Source organism: Pyrus communis, chromosome 11 (genome assembly GCF_041283825.1).
Source record: "Pyrus communis isolate YQ-2024b chromosome 11, ASM4128382v1, whole genome shotgun sequence".
In the NCBI taxonomy this organism is placed as follows: domain Eukaryota; kingdom Viridiplantae; phylum Streptophyta; class Magnoliopsida; order Rosales; family Rosaceae; genus Pyrus; species Pyrus communis.
In genome coordinates this window covers 32817995-32834611 of record NC_142575.1, presented here as the reverse complement: position 1 = coordinate 32834611, position 16617 = coordinate 32817995, and the positions used below count along the sequence as shown (strand labels likewise).

General features: G+C 38.4%; 4 protein-coding genes across 5 annotated transcripts; 2 read left to right on the top strand and 2 right to left on the bottom strand.

Annotated features, from left to right (window-relative positions):
* The first annotated feature begins 149 nt into the window (after window positions 1-149).
* LOC137742141 (uncharacterized) lies at window positions 150-1161 on the top strand. The gene has a single exon (XM_068481904.2). The coding sequence runs from the start codon at window positions 297-299 to the stop codon at window positions 1017-1019; it is 723 nt and encodes a 240-aa protein (XP_068338005.2). The 5' UTR covers window positions 150-296; the 3' UTR covers window positions 1020-1161.
* A 113-nt stretch (window positions 1162-1274) lies between these two features.
* LOC137742139 (uncharacterized) lies at window positions 1275-7408 on the bottom strand. The gene is made up of 23 exons (XM_068481902.2): window positions 7012-7408; window positions 6828-6907; window positions 6641-6727; window positions 6500-6550; window positions 6275-6392; window positions 6126-6182; window positions 5645-5709; window positions 5406-5489; window positions 5149-5199; window positions 4980-5042; window positions 4843-4889; window positions 4530-4599; window positions 4374-4436; window positions 3995-4084; window positions 3870-3908; window positions 3647-3796; window positions 3488-3565; window positions 3309-3394; window positions 2890-2938; window positions 2720-2800; window positions 2459-2552; window positions 2093-2200; window positions 1275-1667 (listed from the first exon to the last, which is right to left on the bottom strand). Exons 1-22 carry the CDS (start codon window positions 7127-7129, stop codon window positions 2136-2138), a joined length of 1686 nt encoding a protein of 561 aa, XP_068338003.1. The 5' UTR covers window positions 7130-7408; the 3' UTR covers window positions 1275-1667; window positions 2093-2135.
* A 615-nt stretch (window positions 7409-8023) lies between these two features.
* On the top strand, window positions 8024-10611 carry LOC137742282 (uncharacterized). 2 transcript variants are annotated; one of them, XM_068482108.2, is made up of 3 exons: window positions 8024-8289; window positions 8506-8585; window positions 9619-10611. In XM_068482108.2, exons 1-3 carry the CDS (start codon window positions 8068-8070, stop codon window positions 10163-10165), a joined length of 849 nt encoding a protein of 282 aa, XP_068338209.2. In that variant the 5' UTR covers window positions 8024-8067; the 3' UTR covers window positions 10166-10611. The 2 variants fall into 2 exon arrangements, with proteins under 2 accessions (XP_068338209.2, XP_068338208.2); XM_068482107.2 differs by having other exon boundaries at window positions 8029-8289; window positions 8506-8609.
* LOC137742284 (sucrose-phosphatase-like protein) lies at window positions 10576-13140 on the bottom strand. Its single transcript, XM_068482109.2, has 6 exons — window positions 12985-13140; window positions 12832-12871; window positions 12211-12412; window positions 11946-12024; window positions 11430-11664; window positions 10576-11086 (listed from the first exon to the last, which is right to left on the bottom strand). The coding sequence occupies exons 1-6, from the start codon at window positions 13028-13030 to the stop codon at window positions 10837-10839; spliced, it is 852 nt and encodes a 283-aa protein (XP_068338210.2). The 5' UTR covers window positions 13031-13140; the 3' UTR covers window positions 10576-10836.
* Window positions 13141-16617: the final 3477 nt, after the last annotated feature.

The window sequence follows — 16617 nt, the reverse complement described above, 5'->3', positions numbered from 1 at the left end:
TATTACTAATCATGTATTGTATAAATGGCTACCTCCTCCTGTGAGTTCCCATATGTATATATACTAGCCTTCCAAGGCAACACCACTCACCACTCACCGTATCATAGAAAATTTTCAGCTCGCTCTCATCAAACTGTAATTTATTAGCCAATTTTTTGTGATCAATTTGTCACTTTCTCTCTTTCTGGTCTACCACTACCACTACCAGGCCACATTTTGAATCTACCTACGTTAGTAGCACCTCTACTCTGCTTCCACCAGCTAATCAATTGCTCAAGAGTGAGCTGAAGACGACGATGACATTGATGAAGATGTCGAAGAAGAAATCATCAAATGGTAATGATGATGACGTCGGTCGACCAAGACCAACACATAGAGCGTGGAAGCTGCTGCATCTGGCATTGCTTTGGGCAAGAAAGGGCGGTGTTTTCAGGCGACGCCTCATGATGGAACTACGCGTCGTCCCCAAGTTGCTCAAGAGTAGCTTCGTCCACATGCTTAAGCACTTGCAGAAGCAGCAGGAGCGGCAGCAGTATTACTTCGAGCGGCAGCTGTCGTTCGACAAGACCCCAATTTTCCCCACCCTCAAAACCAAAACCAGCTGCTCCCGCTCCTCCTTTATGTGCTTCATCAACAACATCCCTTGCCTAAACGCACCATTAGCACTTGATTATTTTGATGATGATCAAGTCGACATGATCATCAATAACCACGGATATCAATCAAACGATTGCCGCAACTGCTACAATGACGATGATGATGAAGACGATGCTAGTACTGCAAGGCAGAGCTTTCTTATCAAATGCGATGAGAAGGATGATGGCCGAGATATTATTCAGGATGATGAGGAAGAAAGGGTTACTCTTTCTCCTGCTACAGCTTATAAAAACAATATTTACGAGGAGTTAGAGGAATCGGTTGACATGAAGGCAGATGAGTTCATAGCTAAGTTCTACCAGCAAATGAAGCTCCAAAGACAGATTTCATACCGACACCACACTCAGAACCTCACATGTTAAATTAATCGCATATATCATTCACATTGTCCATCCACATTCGACAATTCCTCCAGAATTCCGCAATTCCAGATCCAGGGACAAGACAGACAGACAACCAAAACAGTAACTCGCAGGACAGCCATCGCATTGCGGCATTTTTTTTATTTTGATTTTGGTTTTGTTTTTGGGTTCAATTCTGCTCCTCTAGTCTACTTTTACTGTACTGAACTACATTGTATTTATTTTATAAAAGAAGAGGCATAGCATTGCGGCATATTTTGTAGATACTGTAGGCTTAGGCTTCCCATTACATTGTATGTAACAACAATCATCTCACACATACAAGCAGCAGCTTACAACTGAATTTCAAAAATGTCTACATTTTTAAGTGCTAATAAATGATGAGGACAACATTCGAAAAAGTTTCATAAGTATATTCATTCCGAATATGGTAACTCTTGAATGCCAACAAGTAATTAATATCGCCAAACAACAATATCATTCAAATTCCCCTAAATGATTGAACAATCTAATCAATGAATCCTTCTAATGACCTAGAACTTCTATCTGCTTTCAACTGATCGATCAGCAACCTGATAAATTGTCCAACTGCATCGACATACTTGTTCCACAATCAGGATCTACTTTCATAAACTTCCATACGTTTATCTGCCATTGTAACAAAAAATGGACAATGCATTAGTTTTTTACTACACTAGGAACCATCAATACGCATCCATGCCCATTTTCATAACTATCAAGTGAATACTGTCTACCATTTTGTATGGATGAACAGAAACATATCTATCTCTTACCAGATGAAATAGAAACCCCTTCCCTCGGTCATACTGTAATCCAACCCTATCCCAAACCGCACAGACACTGTTCAACATAATCACTTAACTGACCCCTAAGATGCACCTATTTATGCATACGGAGCACAGAATGTCGTAAGTCTTGAGATGATCCAACCCATTCCCATCCCCCTTTCTCACCCACATTCAGAAGAGCCAGGGGGAACAATGCACAAACAGCTACAACGCAAGTCCAATTCTTCTTCTATGGGACCTCTCACATTCAAATTACAAACCTACCTTGAACTAATGATCTGGAACCATTGAGAGAGATCCAATGCTGTCAACTAGAATTTTGATTCTGGTCAAGATAGGTTTCCAACTGTCCTGTTGCTGCCAAGATAAGACCTACAGTTGCAATGTCACATGTGTCAACTCAAGTACAGAGATCCAAGGACTGGGTAGAAATCAACCGAATAAAAATGAGAATTGTAATAGACAAGTCTATTCCGACACAAACATGTCCAATAATCTCTCCACTTTGAGTAATATAGATCTGCGCTACATGGTAATTCCATGATGGATGCCATAGTGTTCACATGTTTCCAAGTAAGAACAGTTAATGTAAGTCTATGACATCTATGGTTCACTTGTGTGTCAAAGTACCTAAAAATAGAGGAGAGGGCCTCCCAGGCCGTGATTTAAATTCTGGATGAAATTGCACTCCTACATAGAATGGATGACTTGGAAGCTCTAAAATCTGCAGAAGAGAAAAATACCAGAACAAACACAAATCTTGTAAAAAATAAATCTTCAAAGTCAAATACTATTCAGTAAATGATAAGAAAGGAATTTTTGCAATAATAACCAAGTAAATTCTGACAATGCTCAAGTTCAACAAAGCATCAAACTCAGCAGAAAACCCACCTCCATTCGTCTCCCACTGTCATCCTTCCCTACAAATTTCAGGCCAGCTTCTTCAAGAACTCCAATAACATCTGGGTTCACCTGCATCATGATGAAATAAGACCATGTACACTACGTAAAACATGCTTCTGAAACATCATGTTTTTCACCTAAATAAATTTACAACAAACCTCATATCTGTGCCTGTGTCGTTCATCCACATACTCTGAGTTATGGTACCTAGCAATTGATAGCAATAACACATCAGGCATGTAGCCTATACTCTTAAAAATGGAGAACTTTAAAGTGGTCTTGTGGGATTAGTTTTGACAAAAGCAACTGCAGACACAACACATAGCGGAGAGGTCATCAAAGGCCGCATGCAAAATAGTACGTTGACCAAGAAAGTTCAAAATTTTACAGTATAAATGCAATAAAGTTCTATAGCTTGTGCCATGTGACAGACTTGGAAGTTGGAACACATGGCACATGCATTGATTTTACTGTATAAATGCAGCAGAGGTACCTGAAGTTATAACTTCATTTTGCAGTAACTAGCCGGCTATTCTATGATTTCTAAATTGAACACAGTTATAGATATTGCACATACAGCTTTGAAGTAGTGCAATCAGGAGCTTGGAAAAGTGTTCTTCTGGATCCCAGTCTCATTGTGCTTCCCATGTGTGTTCTTGATCCCTTTACACATAAAAAAATTAACTGTCATGGGGCGAAGGTTGAAGCCATACTTATTTTAAAATTAAAGAGGTAAACATCACCATAAATTTGTACCTCAGGCATAAAAATTACAACAGGATTTGGTGTCTGTGCATCAAACTCTGTGCTGTCTGCCCTTTCTAAACCCAAAACCTAAAACAAGTAATTAAAGTAGGGATGATATATGATCTTAAATAAAGAATAAAACCTGTTAGTTAAGCAAATGTTGCTTACAGATCTCGCAAATTCAATCACTGAAATCTGCATGCCCAAACAAATCCCAAGATAAGGAACATTGTTCTCTCTGGCATACTTTGCAGCTAATATCATACCTCTCACACCACGATCTCCAAATCCACCAGGAACCAAGACACATGCTGCATTCTGCAAGTATAGAATAGATCAAAACATAAACTGTACAACAGGCTAGGGGACGATAATTTAGCTTAAAGAATACCTTTAGGGTCCCCCATGCAGCAGCATGTGCTTCTGGTATCTGTATGAAAAACAAATCTTAAGAAAAGACAAAATAATAGACTTAAAACCAAATTCTACAAAAAGAGGAGTGTAATGGTTCAATACCAGTTTGGCACTATCATCTTCAAGGTCAGAAGCAGCAATCCAGTCAATTGATGGCTTTAAAGAACAAGCAACACAAGCATGCAGAAGGGCCTGCGAGACAAATTTAGCAAAATATTATATTTTGGGGTCCAGATTGCCATATTGTTCAGAATTATATATCAGCAAGCATTTATGGTAAAATACATGTGTAGGCAGTGAATTATTAACATATATAATCTAATAAGCATGCATTGCAAAAGGAGCCATACACTCATATTTGCACTACAACATGCAATAGCTAAATTTTTTCATGAAAAATTGCTAATGAATTCCACAATCTTAGTAAAGATACACCATCCTATGACCCTTCCTAATAATAGAATAGAAGCTACCACTGCACCTTTACTACGGACAAGTAAGAATCTGCAAGGCCCACATACTTCCCCACCATGGCAATCCTCACCTGCAAATATAAAATTCTCATGTGGTGAATGAAAAAACCAAAAGAGAGAATGTTTGAAAATTGAGCATGGCACTATTATCTAATAATACTAACGGAATTGGTGAGGTTATCATAAGTCTCTGCCATCTTGGTCCAATCTCTTAAATCAGGAGGCCTGGCAATGCTGAAACAGAAAATTAAACACTGGTAACTTAACATAGCCAAACTTCATGCTGTTTGCCTTCCTATATTTAGGCAGCATTCCGAGAGAGCACATATATCAACTAAAAGAATCCAAGTCGGACAGTATTCTATAGAGAGATTGCCTTGGCATCATTACACAAGAAGAATTTAAATAAGCTGATGCTGATCAACAATTGAGCACAAAAGTTGAAGCCTTATATGTGAAGTAATGGTGAGAACATACCTTAGTAGATTTAGTTGTTGAAGAATTGAATGATGAGCGTTTTGATTCTGAACAACAATTTAGAACAAAAGTTTAGATAAAATTTTGAAATAAAGTATGAAGCCACCAAGGAGACAGATAATTGTTATTGAACCCACCCTAAGTAAGAGAGGAACATGCCAAATGTTTGGTACATCATGGATATTAAGAATATTACCAGCCTGTAAAAAAGCGTAAATGAAATTTAAAATTTGTAATCAGAAAATGAAGTTTGATTAAAGAAATTTAGAAAAAAGGCCACATAGAATTTATTCAGCAACAACTTACTGTAACATGACAAAATTGTGAAAGTTTCTGCTTAGTATTTTCCAACAAAGGCTGCAATGCAGTCACACAAAAAAAAATAAAAAATAAAAAATAATATGTATTATATCTGCACAAATATTAACCTTGGCAAAATAATGGTAGAGTAAAGCACAAGGGGAGTCGGGTGATCTCACTGCACCAATGTAGGTGTCCAAGCAAGTCTTAAATGGAAACTAAAGAAAAGCTTATAAGGTTAATAGATAGGTGAAATGAGGTACCTCTGCAGAGCGACATGCTAATAGATGAGGAGTCAAGCCTAATGCTCTTAGTTCCCGCACACTATGTTGCGTAGGCTTTGTTTTCTGCATGAATTACAAACACAAAAAGAAAGTAAGAAACATACAAAATTAAGCAAATTCTTTGTCAAATATAATCCATTTTGATTCTAAACTTACAAGCTTGTATGAGGAATTAATGAAGAAATGTAACACTCAATAATTAAGTAGAGGGATCTTACTTGCTCTCCAACAACACCCAGCACTGGTATCAGGCTCACATGAATAAGACAGAAGTTCTCTTGCCCTGACAAAAGAACTAAATCAACACCAGCAATGATCATTTAACATCAATGTAATTCCAGATGAAATTGCACATCAACTCCAAAGGGAAATCGTTAGTTACTTTTAAATCTGGATAAGCATTGTTTCATTGCATCTATACCCCGGCCAACAAAAATACAAAAAAGCACCACATAAAGTCCCAATAATATTATCAATTTTATTATTGCAAAGCTGCTCATAACATATCAGACCATAAATCTAAACAATACCTAAACCGTACGTACCGCGTATTCCTAGAGCAGTCATTGGAAGATATATATTGATCACACAGCATAGAAACATGATAAACAATTGGAAGCCAACATATGGGTGGAGAAATTATCTCATAAGCAGTATAAAAAAAACTCCTCAAAAGAACAGAATAAACCACAACCTTACCAACTGAAAAGGACAATTGGCGCAGAGCCTCAATGAATGGCATTGATTCAATGTCACCTAAGAAGAAAGAAGAATTATTGTCTTTGTACATAAACACAGAGAAAGAATAATGAAGCATGTATTGCATCTATGTATTGACTATTGCTTACCCACAGTCCCTCCCAACTCTATCACGCAAACATCTGCAGGGCCCTCTTTTCCATCCACAGGAATGACTGAAACGGATTCGATCCATGTCTTAATGGCATCAGTTATGTGTGGAACCACCTAAATCGACTCAAAATCAAGAAAGAAAGGCAGTCATCAGCGTTCAATGCAAGTGAAGCAAAAAAGAAAAGGTAGGATTTATGAACATTGTGATTTTGTATCATCACCTGAACAGTCTTGCCAAGGTAATCACCTCTCCGCTCCTTCTCAAGAACAGACTACACGGAACAAAACAATAAAAATAAAAAATGTCAAAATAAAAGTGATGAAATGGAAGACAGACAAACACCCCTTGTTATTAGAAGCACCTGATATATCTTGCCAGTGGTAATGTTGTTATCCCTAGTAAGAGTTACATCTAGGAAGCGTTCATAGTTGCCCAGGTCCAAATCAACCTACAATTACGATTAGAGATTAAACAAACCCAGCAGCATGAAGAATAAAGATAACGCGGATTTGATACGTATTGAAGAAATTAGCAGGGTCAATGGTTACCTCTCCGCCGTCGTCAAGAACAAAAACCTCACCGTGCTCAAAGGGAGACATGGTGCCTGCATCTGTGTTCAAGTATGGATCTGCAGCAGCAGATGGGTAGAGCAAATCAAATCAAATCAGATTGAAGAGAAGAGATGATTAAGTAGTAAAAGCAAAAAGAAAGGAAGGAATAAAGAGAACGAACCGATTTTGATGGAGGTGACGCGGAGGCCGCAGGCTTTGAGGACGACGCCGATGCTGCTGGCGGTGACGCCTTTGCCCAGCCCACTGACCACCCCGCCTGTAACCAACACGTACTTCATCAGGAGCACTCTCCTCCCTTCCCTCCCTTCCCTCCCTCTCACTTGTATTTTCCAGGCCAAATGTTTGTGTCTATGTCTGAGCGGGAAACGCTAAGGAAGAGTGGAGCGGGCGGGGGCAGTGCCAGTGCCTGCCTTTTTATAGCATAATCATACCTGCTATCATATCATATGATGGAGATGGGATGCTCAGAGTTGTATCCTGACATCCAAACAAGTTTCTCTTTTATGCGAATATGTAGGATTGGTTCATATTCTTTTGTCTTTCCATCGGTTAAATATCTATAACAAGGCTGTTCATTTTATTCCCTTGGCCTAATTAAGGACCGTCCTCATGTTTGTCGTTGATTTAAAGCTAATATCCGCGCTTGCTAGTTGCTGCTGAGTGTGGGAGGAATAATCCCAATTCCTCCGGCTTCCATCCCACTTCCATGGTATTTAGTAAGTGCGTTTCTTTTTTTTGCTCCGACATCCATCTCAACATTTTTTTATTTCATTTTCATTTCGTTGTAACACCATTTAGATTTCATTCTATCTCGTTCAATCTATAAATATAATCGCAACAGACATTTTGCCACCCAATTTCAATACATAGCGTCACATTTCAAATTCAAGTGATGAATCAACTTTCTTTACCCATTCATATATCATTATCTTGCGGGTTAACAAGACAAGGCCTTGAGTTATCTTTATTTTCCGCCCGCTACATGAACTTCATCAATCGTATCTACTTTACACCATTAACTCCCATTCCCATATGAAAGGAATTCAATTTTGTGATTATTGGGCTTGGGGGAATGGCCCAGTGGATCTTCAATTGGGTTTTTTCCCTCAAGTTATGTAGCCCAGTAATCGCCCTTCCCTTAGGAAATTGGTGAAACATGAATGGAAATAATAAATAAAGTAAAAATTCCGTGAAAAGAGCGAGAGCAGGCTGTCAAATGCGTCCGGAGTCGAGCTCATCGGGCGGGGTTGGAGGCGGAGGAGCAGTAGGTGGTGGTGGTGTTGGTGGCCCAGAGATAGAATCTTCATCATCTACAAATGCATCGGCTGCATCAACTTCATCGTCTTCTTCACCATCTCCATCTGGGAAGCGGAGCAGAGATCCTGAAGATGCGGTTTACCTCGACAATTTCCACTCTCACAAGCGTTATCTCAGCGAGGTTTCCTTTTCTTTTCATTTCTTTACTTTATTTAATGGAATCGAACTAAAGAATCTACCTTTTCCTTTCAAGAATGAAAATTTACTGCCTCTGAATTCTCATTCATTTCCATCACAATTGAATTCATTCACGAGGCCTTATTTTGTTAGTGTTTCAAGTGAAATTAGTCTTTCATTCTCATAACTCACTTGTTTGCTGTGCACTGCACTAGTGCAGATTATGGCATCTAGTTTGAATGGACTCACTGTTGGAGACCCACTCCCTCTCCCTGACAATCTCATGGAATCTCCAGCAAGGTCTGATACCATGTTTTATCCAAGGTTACTTCTTCTCACACACTCATATCGAACTTGTCAATCACTGTCCATAACATCGTCATATGCTTTGGGAACCTTCTCAAATGAAATACTCCTTCCGCATACATAACTAACTGCCATTCTTCTCCGTCATTCACTCATTGTTATGATAACCTTGTGCTTCACATTTAGACTTTGTATGTTTTAAGTTGCCTAGTTTCACAGGTCATAGGTGCTATTGCATCTTTCTATATTAGTTCAGCCTCTTTTTTGGGTAAACATACCTTGCATTTATGAGTTATTCCAATCTAATCCAATCCGATAGACCACAAGAGGCCTGTAAAACATCTTAGGACTGCAGGTTCGTGTTCATGGTTTCTTGGGTTATGGCACTCAACGTTTTGTATTTTCTTTGACTTATTTCCTATTCTGTTCTTCTTGTTTTTTCCCCGAATTTGGTTTGTTGGTGATATCATACAACTCAAACAGAATAGGTCATCTGATGGTATAGACTGTATAGTTTCGAGTGGATGTGATCGTGATGCACTCATATAAGCTTCCCTTTGCAAGAGTGTAATCGTACTTTTAACCGTCTTACTTTGGGCCTTTGCTTAAGTGGTAAACCAAAAGGTGAGTTTGGTACTTCATGTGGCTGCTTAAAATTTTCATTTTTGTCTTCAGTCATCCAATATAGATTTGCTTATTGTGGTAATTGTTGATTTTCCACATAAATTAACAACTTGAATTGTATTTGTATTGTTTATCCATATGTAAGGCATTAGTATGCCTTCACCAAATTTTATCTCCTTTCCTTCAAGTCAATTTTTTTCTCTTTGTTTGATCGGGCCTCGGTTGTTCCCCTTCCTAGGGAACCTTCAAGTCATTGTTTTCCACATTACATTAAACAGGAGTTCTCTTAATAATCATGTGCATGCTTTCTCCATCTTGATTCTTCCTGATAAAGAGAAAATTGTGTTTCCTTTATTATGCAGATCTGATTTTTCATTATATTTTCACAACTTTATGCTTCCAGGGATGAGATGTCCTTACAATATTCACCAATGTCAGAGGACTCAGATGACCCTCGATTTTGTGAGAACCCCATAAATACTTGCTCCTCCCAACCTGATAGTGTTCCCTCTAGTCCCGTCTCTCCTTATAGGTACCAAAAATTTCCTCCCACCTGTCCGAGCACTTCACATGGCTGCACTGTCACTAATTTCAACGGCTCCCAGCCTCGTCAGCTAGGCTCTGATTCAGAGGGGCGATTCCCGTCATCACCTAGTGATATTTGTCACTCAGCTGACTTAAGGAGGGCTGCACTCTTGCGGTCTGTGCAAATGAGAACACAACCTGCTGGCCCTCCGTCGTATGAGTTGGAGTTTGGTTCAGGGCAAGAGCCTGTATCCAATATTGAAGCTGAAGAGCAGCCATGTTCCTACATGAAGTCTTTAGTTGATGAGAGGGAATATCCGATTGCAGGGTGTTCTTCTATGGGTATCACAGAGCCTGATTTTAAACGAGAGAAATCATGCAGGATGTTGGATATGGATGTGAAAGGGATTGATTCTGCAGATTAAGTGCTTGCTTCAGTGATGTTAGATACATGCTTGATATGCAGAATCTGGAGTGCAAGATGAGCACTTAGGCTTTCCCCTTGTTTTAAATAAACAGAGGGGGCATCATGAAGTCACATATTTTCTTGCCAACTGTCGGGGGTTCTTTTTTGGGAAAATGGCCATTGTCGAAGAATTTTAAACAGGCGGAGAATCGGTTACCCTGCTGTTATGTGGAGGAAGGTGAAAGGTTTATTCCTTTACTTTGTTTCCTTTGTTTCCTTTGTGCTAGGGACAGCTTATCTAACGGTCGTGAGATTATTGTAAAGTAAATTAATCATTTGCCATTGTTAAGCTGGTCTATTAAGATTACGATTCTCATTTCGCCCCCACTTGTAAGCGAACTAGAGCAATGATTGAATGGCAATGGATGATTAAAGATAATAATATGATAATTGATATATCAATAACCCTTCTGTCCGTACAAAATATTGCCTCGGTCACAAGTACATGCAGCCTTCTAGTTTTGGGTCAGCAACGTCAAGAACGTGTGGCCGGTCAGTCCTGTTAATCATAAACCAAACAAATTCGGCATCTATTCGTAATTCTGCTAATATGTAATGCATTTACTAAAACTATGTATGGTAGGGGGCCAGGGGCGGGGGCATAATTTGCCAACTCGGTCGTTGTGAATACTAGTGGGTGTGGGTGGTGTGAGGATGAGCCTCCCCCTCAATGTGCAACAAGGCGTTATGCAGACACTCCAAGTCTTGTATGCACACTGTCTTCCTTGTGACTTCCCTTCTTACGTCCGCCAGTTGACGGCTTATCTCCAATCTCAAATCATGGTTCGCATTGCTTTGCTTGCTCCTCACTTCAGCGGAGGAGTCTCTTCCATGTAAATCAGCTGACCACTTGTGACCGTTCACCATCGTCTCATTCAATCTGACATCCATAGCCACAAAATACCAGAACTAAGCATGGGAAACTATTCATTAAAACAAAAACAATATCTCAAAACAATTAATAAGGTAAAAATTCTATCTAGTGGAGCATCTAGACTTCAACAATTACTGTAATGCACTCTTCACTATTCCATCCGAATACACACAAGCAAAAATATATGATATTATACATACAAAAAATCCAAGGAGGAGAGAAGAGTGACAGACACTCGTCATATCTGCATGTGTCCAGTAGTTTCCAGATTAAAAAATAGAAATGCAATGCTATTGATGAAGGTACAATGCAAACGCAATCAAGAAAAGAAATGTAAGTATTTTCTTACTTTTTGATTATGCGTTTTATGCCTGCCTTGTTTTTCACGCTAAACAAGGCGTCAACTGCATCTTCTTTTGTCCTCACAAGCCCCTCTAAGCTACCACAAGACGTGCACATTGAGTGCACTGCAGAGTCCGTTGTCTCCGAATTGATATTGGTAATTCTAATGGTAACTTCCTCTTCCTCCTCTGGTGGATCAATTGAACGACCAAAACTCTGTACAACAGCCTCCCAATCCGAACCTGCTCTTTTGAAGCATGGGCATTAAATAATTATCCAGAAACCATGGAAAATGGAAAGGGACTATGGGGGTTATTCAACAGTTCAAGGGTAAACGACAAGGTATATGACATATTCGTAAAAGTGGTGGGCAGGGCCTCTTTTAATAGGGAAGGTTGATTGCAGATATGTTCTCACTACAATAGTAACAGATGGGAAGGTCATATTTTTTTCAATGCATAAATAAATATTGTTGTTATTGTTGCAGCTGTCAATGTAGAAAGAAATGGTTGGACAAAGTTACCCAGTTTTGAGGAATTATCTTTCAATCTGATGCGGCTTTCTGAAGGCATTCGAGAAGGTCTTTTTGTACGATTAGTTTTCTGCTTGAAATGGAATTTGTAAGAAAACATGGCATGTTTCATTTCAGCAATATTCATGAAACCGCGAGCAGAGGTAATATCTCTACAGTGCACATGCGTTCTGAGTAACAAAACCGAAGCCAAATGCATACACACGCACACAAGACAGAGTAATGAATGTACGAGGTTGGGGCATTATGAACATACCAAATAAGGCTCAGGCTTCTCCGTCATCAACTTCAACTTCCGAGCATGAGTTGGAGCTTTAGGCACTGGGGAGCCCAATTCGGAGAAGGTGTCATCTTCAGAAGTTGAAGAATGAAAAGACCGGGTGAACGTTGTTATGCAAGATAAAGCCCTATTCCTCGCAGATAATGGGTTGAAAGAAAAATCTACGGTGGCATGACATCTTCCATCGAAACAATAAGTTAATATATTTCAGAAGCTTCAAACAGAAACTGACAAGCTATGATTCAAGTAGAAAGGGCAGTGGAATTCAAATTCATCGTTGTGGTTGACACTTGACAGAAGTGAAAACGTCAAAAGTGAAAATTTCAATGTATAACAAGTGAGGACTTTTGTAGAAACATACTCCCCTTGAACCTGACAATTCTGAGGAAGTAGAACTACATACATTGCTTAAACAGAAATTAGAAACCATGTCAACCATACAATCATTAAAGTTTTGCTATCCCCATATTATGTTTATTTACAGATTTGTCATTCAGAAAGTATGCATCAAATAATGCAACGCCACGCCTTGATAAGGATTCATTCAAAATAGATAAATATATTTAGAAAACTGAGGTCAGATTCGGAAGTAATTACCGAAGAAGCTTTGCTGCGAATGAAACGAAGAGCTCTTCACCTGTAAAGTATGAAATGAATGTTTAGAAATCATAATCTATTCTATCGAGTTTTGAAGCCAAAGTAATAGCTAATGGCTGAGTGAGAGAGAGGGAGAGGGAGAAGCCTTTTTACCAGTGGTAGTGAAGGCTCCGATGCGATTTGGCTTCAACCTCAACATTCCCACTCCCTCCGCACTCCGCAGCCAACAGTGGAGTCGTCCACCGCCAGCAGCCGCGCTAAAGGCTAAACGGGTGACCAATTCCTTAAACTTGGGCTTTCTTATTTGAGACCTAGGTCAGTAGCCCATTCTCAATCTCCGAACGACATTGCCACAGAGAATCTAAGCCCACAATACGTTCTTAGGTTTTGCCCATAGAAAATTAAAATCAAAATTTAATTACTTTTTGTATGTTTGAAAGTGTTTTCGGACTATTAAATACAATCATATCGTTCAAAATAATTAAAAATATTTTTATACAATAAAAAATCTTCTGATAGCGATTGGCAGAAGTTAAAAGCGATCTTCAAGTGCTTTCTAAAAGTATTTCTTGCATAAAAATACACAAGCATTCTGATTTAGGGAGGGCATCTACTAATGAGGCTCGTTTCGTATGTTGGAATAAATTAGAATAAATAACTCAGTTTTAAAAGATTAAGAGAGAATTAGATACGAAGAAAACACATCTTTTCTAATCCTACCAATTTAAAAATGATTAGAATGAATAAGTTTCATTCATGAGTAATCTATCTCTTATTTTTTATTTCTCTTCTCAACATACATTTCCATAGAGAATCGTCCATTCTAATTCAATCATACATGCCAAACGAGACCAAAATTGACCCGTCGAACAACCTTTAAGAGGTCTGACTATCGACAACATTTCCTCACAGTAGAAGTCCTTCCTCTATAGTTATTTAACATAAAATATTAGGTCTTATAATTTTCAACTAATCATTTCATTTCATTTCTCGATCGCTCGTTTTTTAATTTGTTATTAAAGGTAGACAAGACTTTATAAATTGGAAGACCAATATTATTTTGGACACTGACCATGAGCAAGCACTAAGCGCTAGTTGCGATCTTTTAAAAGGGAAGTGATTTTTGTAATTTCTAAACCTAATTATCTACTCATCTATTTAATTATCTCTATTAATTAATGAAACTCTCTTTGTTAACTAAAAGATGGTGAAAATACTACTTAGTCTTTTATCCCACAAAAAAAATGATGGGCAATAATGTAATTTCACGGGTCTAAATTTTACTGTTTTTTATTGAAGTCTCACCAACAGGTGATGTTAAAATATCTTCAATAAATACCTCCAATATTTAAATAAAAAAGAAAACCAAAAACAAAAACCTCCCACTCCCTCCACTCCTTCCCATTTTCCAAAAAAATGTTATCATACACACAAAGTGTGTAGGCAAATATTAATGTTTATTAACTCAAGAGGGCTGGAGTAGGAGAAAAAAGAAACGATGATCACACGTCGTAGGGCGTGTGGTTATTATTTTCCTACAAAAATCTCTCCTCTTTGATGTGAAAATTTTCATTATGATCAGAACACGGATGGTACATCATGTGTTTTTATATATGTGATGGGAAATTTTATTTTTTAAGTTATTAACTTTTCATTACACATATCTAATCATTTGTATAGTAACATGTGGTATACTACCATATATATCGGTCACATTGAAAAATCTCTTATTTTTGATAGATGGAGATAACTAAAGAAACTATAGACACGTTTACCAAAAAAAAAAAAAAAGAAGTTTTAACGAAAAATTTGTAGTACTATTCATGTGACATCCCACATCGCCCAGGGGAGTGATCCTTATATGTATATTCTCATCCCTATCTAGCACGAGACCTTTTGGGAGTTCACTAGCTTCGGGTTCCATAGGAACTCCGAAGTTAAGCGAGAAGGGGGCTAGAGCAATCCCATGATGGGTGACCCACTATGAAGTTGCTCGTGAGTTCCCAAAAACAAAACCGTGAGGGCGTGGTCGGGGCCCAAAGCGGACAATATCGTGCTACAGTGGTGGAGCGGGCCGGGGAAGTGATCCGCCCCGGGCGGGGATGTGACAATTTGGTATCAGAGCCTAACCCTGATCGCGTGTGTGCCGACGAGGACGTCGGGCCCCTAAAGGGGGTGGATTGTGACATCCCACATTGCCCAGGGGAGTGATCCTTATATGTATATTCTCATCCCTACCTAGCACGAGGCTTTTGGGAGCTCACTGGCTTCGAGTTCCATAGGAACTCCGAAGTTAAGCGAGAAGGGAGCTAGAGCAATCCCATGATGGGTGACCCACTGGAAAGTTGCTCGTGAGTTCCCAAAAACAAAACCGTGAGGGAATGGTAAGCCCAAAACGGACAATATCGTGCTACGGTAGTGGAGCGGGCCTGGGAAGTGATCCGCCCCGGGCCGGGATGTGACAATTCACTTTAACGAAAAATCACATTTTTACACTAAAAAGTCAAACTTAATACTATTCACTTTATCCTTTATTTTGTGTTTATCGTTAAAACTAAAAGTTTTATAACTCTTTTCATTAATTTAAAAAAAAAAAACCCGTAGACACCGTCGGTTTTTCTTAATGGGCCCTCTCCCTTCTTTCCATCATGTCAACGTCCTTCAAAAGTGCCCGACACATCCTGTTGTAATACATAAAAAGGAAAGATCTGGCAATTGTTGTTGGTATCCACTCGTCTTGAACGTATATGCAGTGAGAATGCACGCACGCACGCGCATCTGGTCGATGTTGCCTTGCCTGTTTCTCCTAAATTATATTGGCCCGTTCACTCTTCATGCTCAATATATGTTAATCCACGATTTTGTTTTCATAAAATTGCTATTAATTAGAATGCGAACATTCAACTTGATCAAAATTATTTAACAATATATAGAGCAACACAAGATTATCATCATTCAATCACATGCAATAATACTCATCTCAACATCTTGTAGATTTATTGTTTTGCATGTAAATTATTCTTGTCAAGTAGTGTCCCCATAGTTACCTCTTTTGACATACATTTGTGGTTCATCTTTTACCAAAAAATTTGTAGTTCACCGGAATTTCGGAAAGAATAGAAGAAATTATATCCATGGTACATTATATACACGTATACATATGTGTGTGTGTGTGTTTTGATATATTTCCTAAGACAACTTGCTAGCTACCTCGATCGTAAACTAATAAATGATTGATTAGTAGCTCATAGTTTTATCAATCCAATAATATTTAGGTAGGGTGAGTAAGTTTGGTTCTCAATTATTGTAACTTAAGCAACGTGTCTTTTTTTTGTTACAACTCATAAATATGCCTCGACCAAACTTCCTATCTTGAATTAATGGATTGCTTTAAATTGCTAAGTTTGTCTTAATTATGATTTACTCTTTCAAAGAAGATTGATAAAGAAAGCAATTAAGTACAAGATGAAGAAATTAATTAAGATATATAGGATGATAATTTTTTACCAATGAGTGAGAAAGAAACACATATAAAAGATTTACCATCGCCGACCTTAGTTTTTTTACGTTGGTTTTGTTGTTTGTTTGCCTGGCGCAAGACTATGAGGATCATTTCGTGATATTTCACAACAAAGCTTCCTTGCTAAAAAGCTTCATCTTTGCAAGTTCATTAGAAAGTACTATAAGATTTTGTCCTCTCGTGAGCATTATAATTGGATGTACTTATGTAGTTGAAATTTTGTATTATCTTTTTATTATATTTGTAATCGTGCGTGAAATTAAATT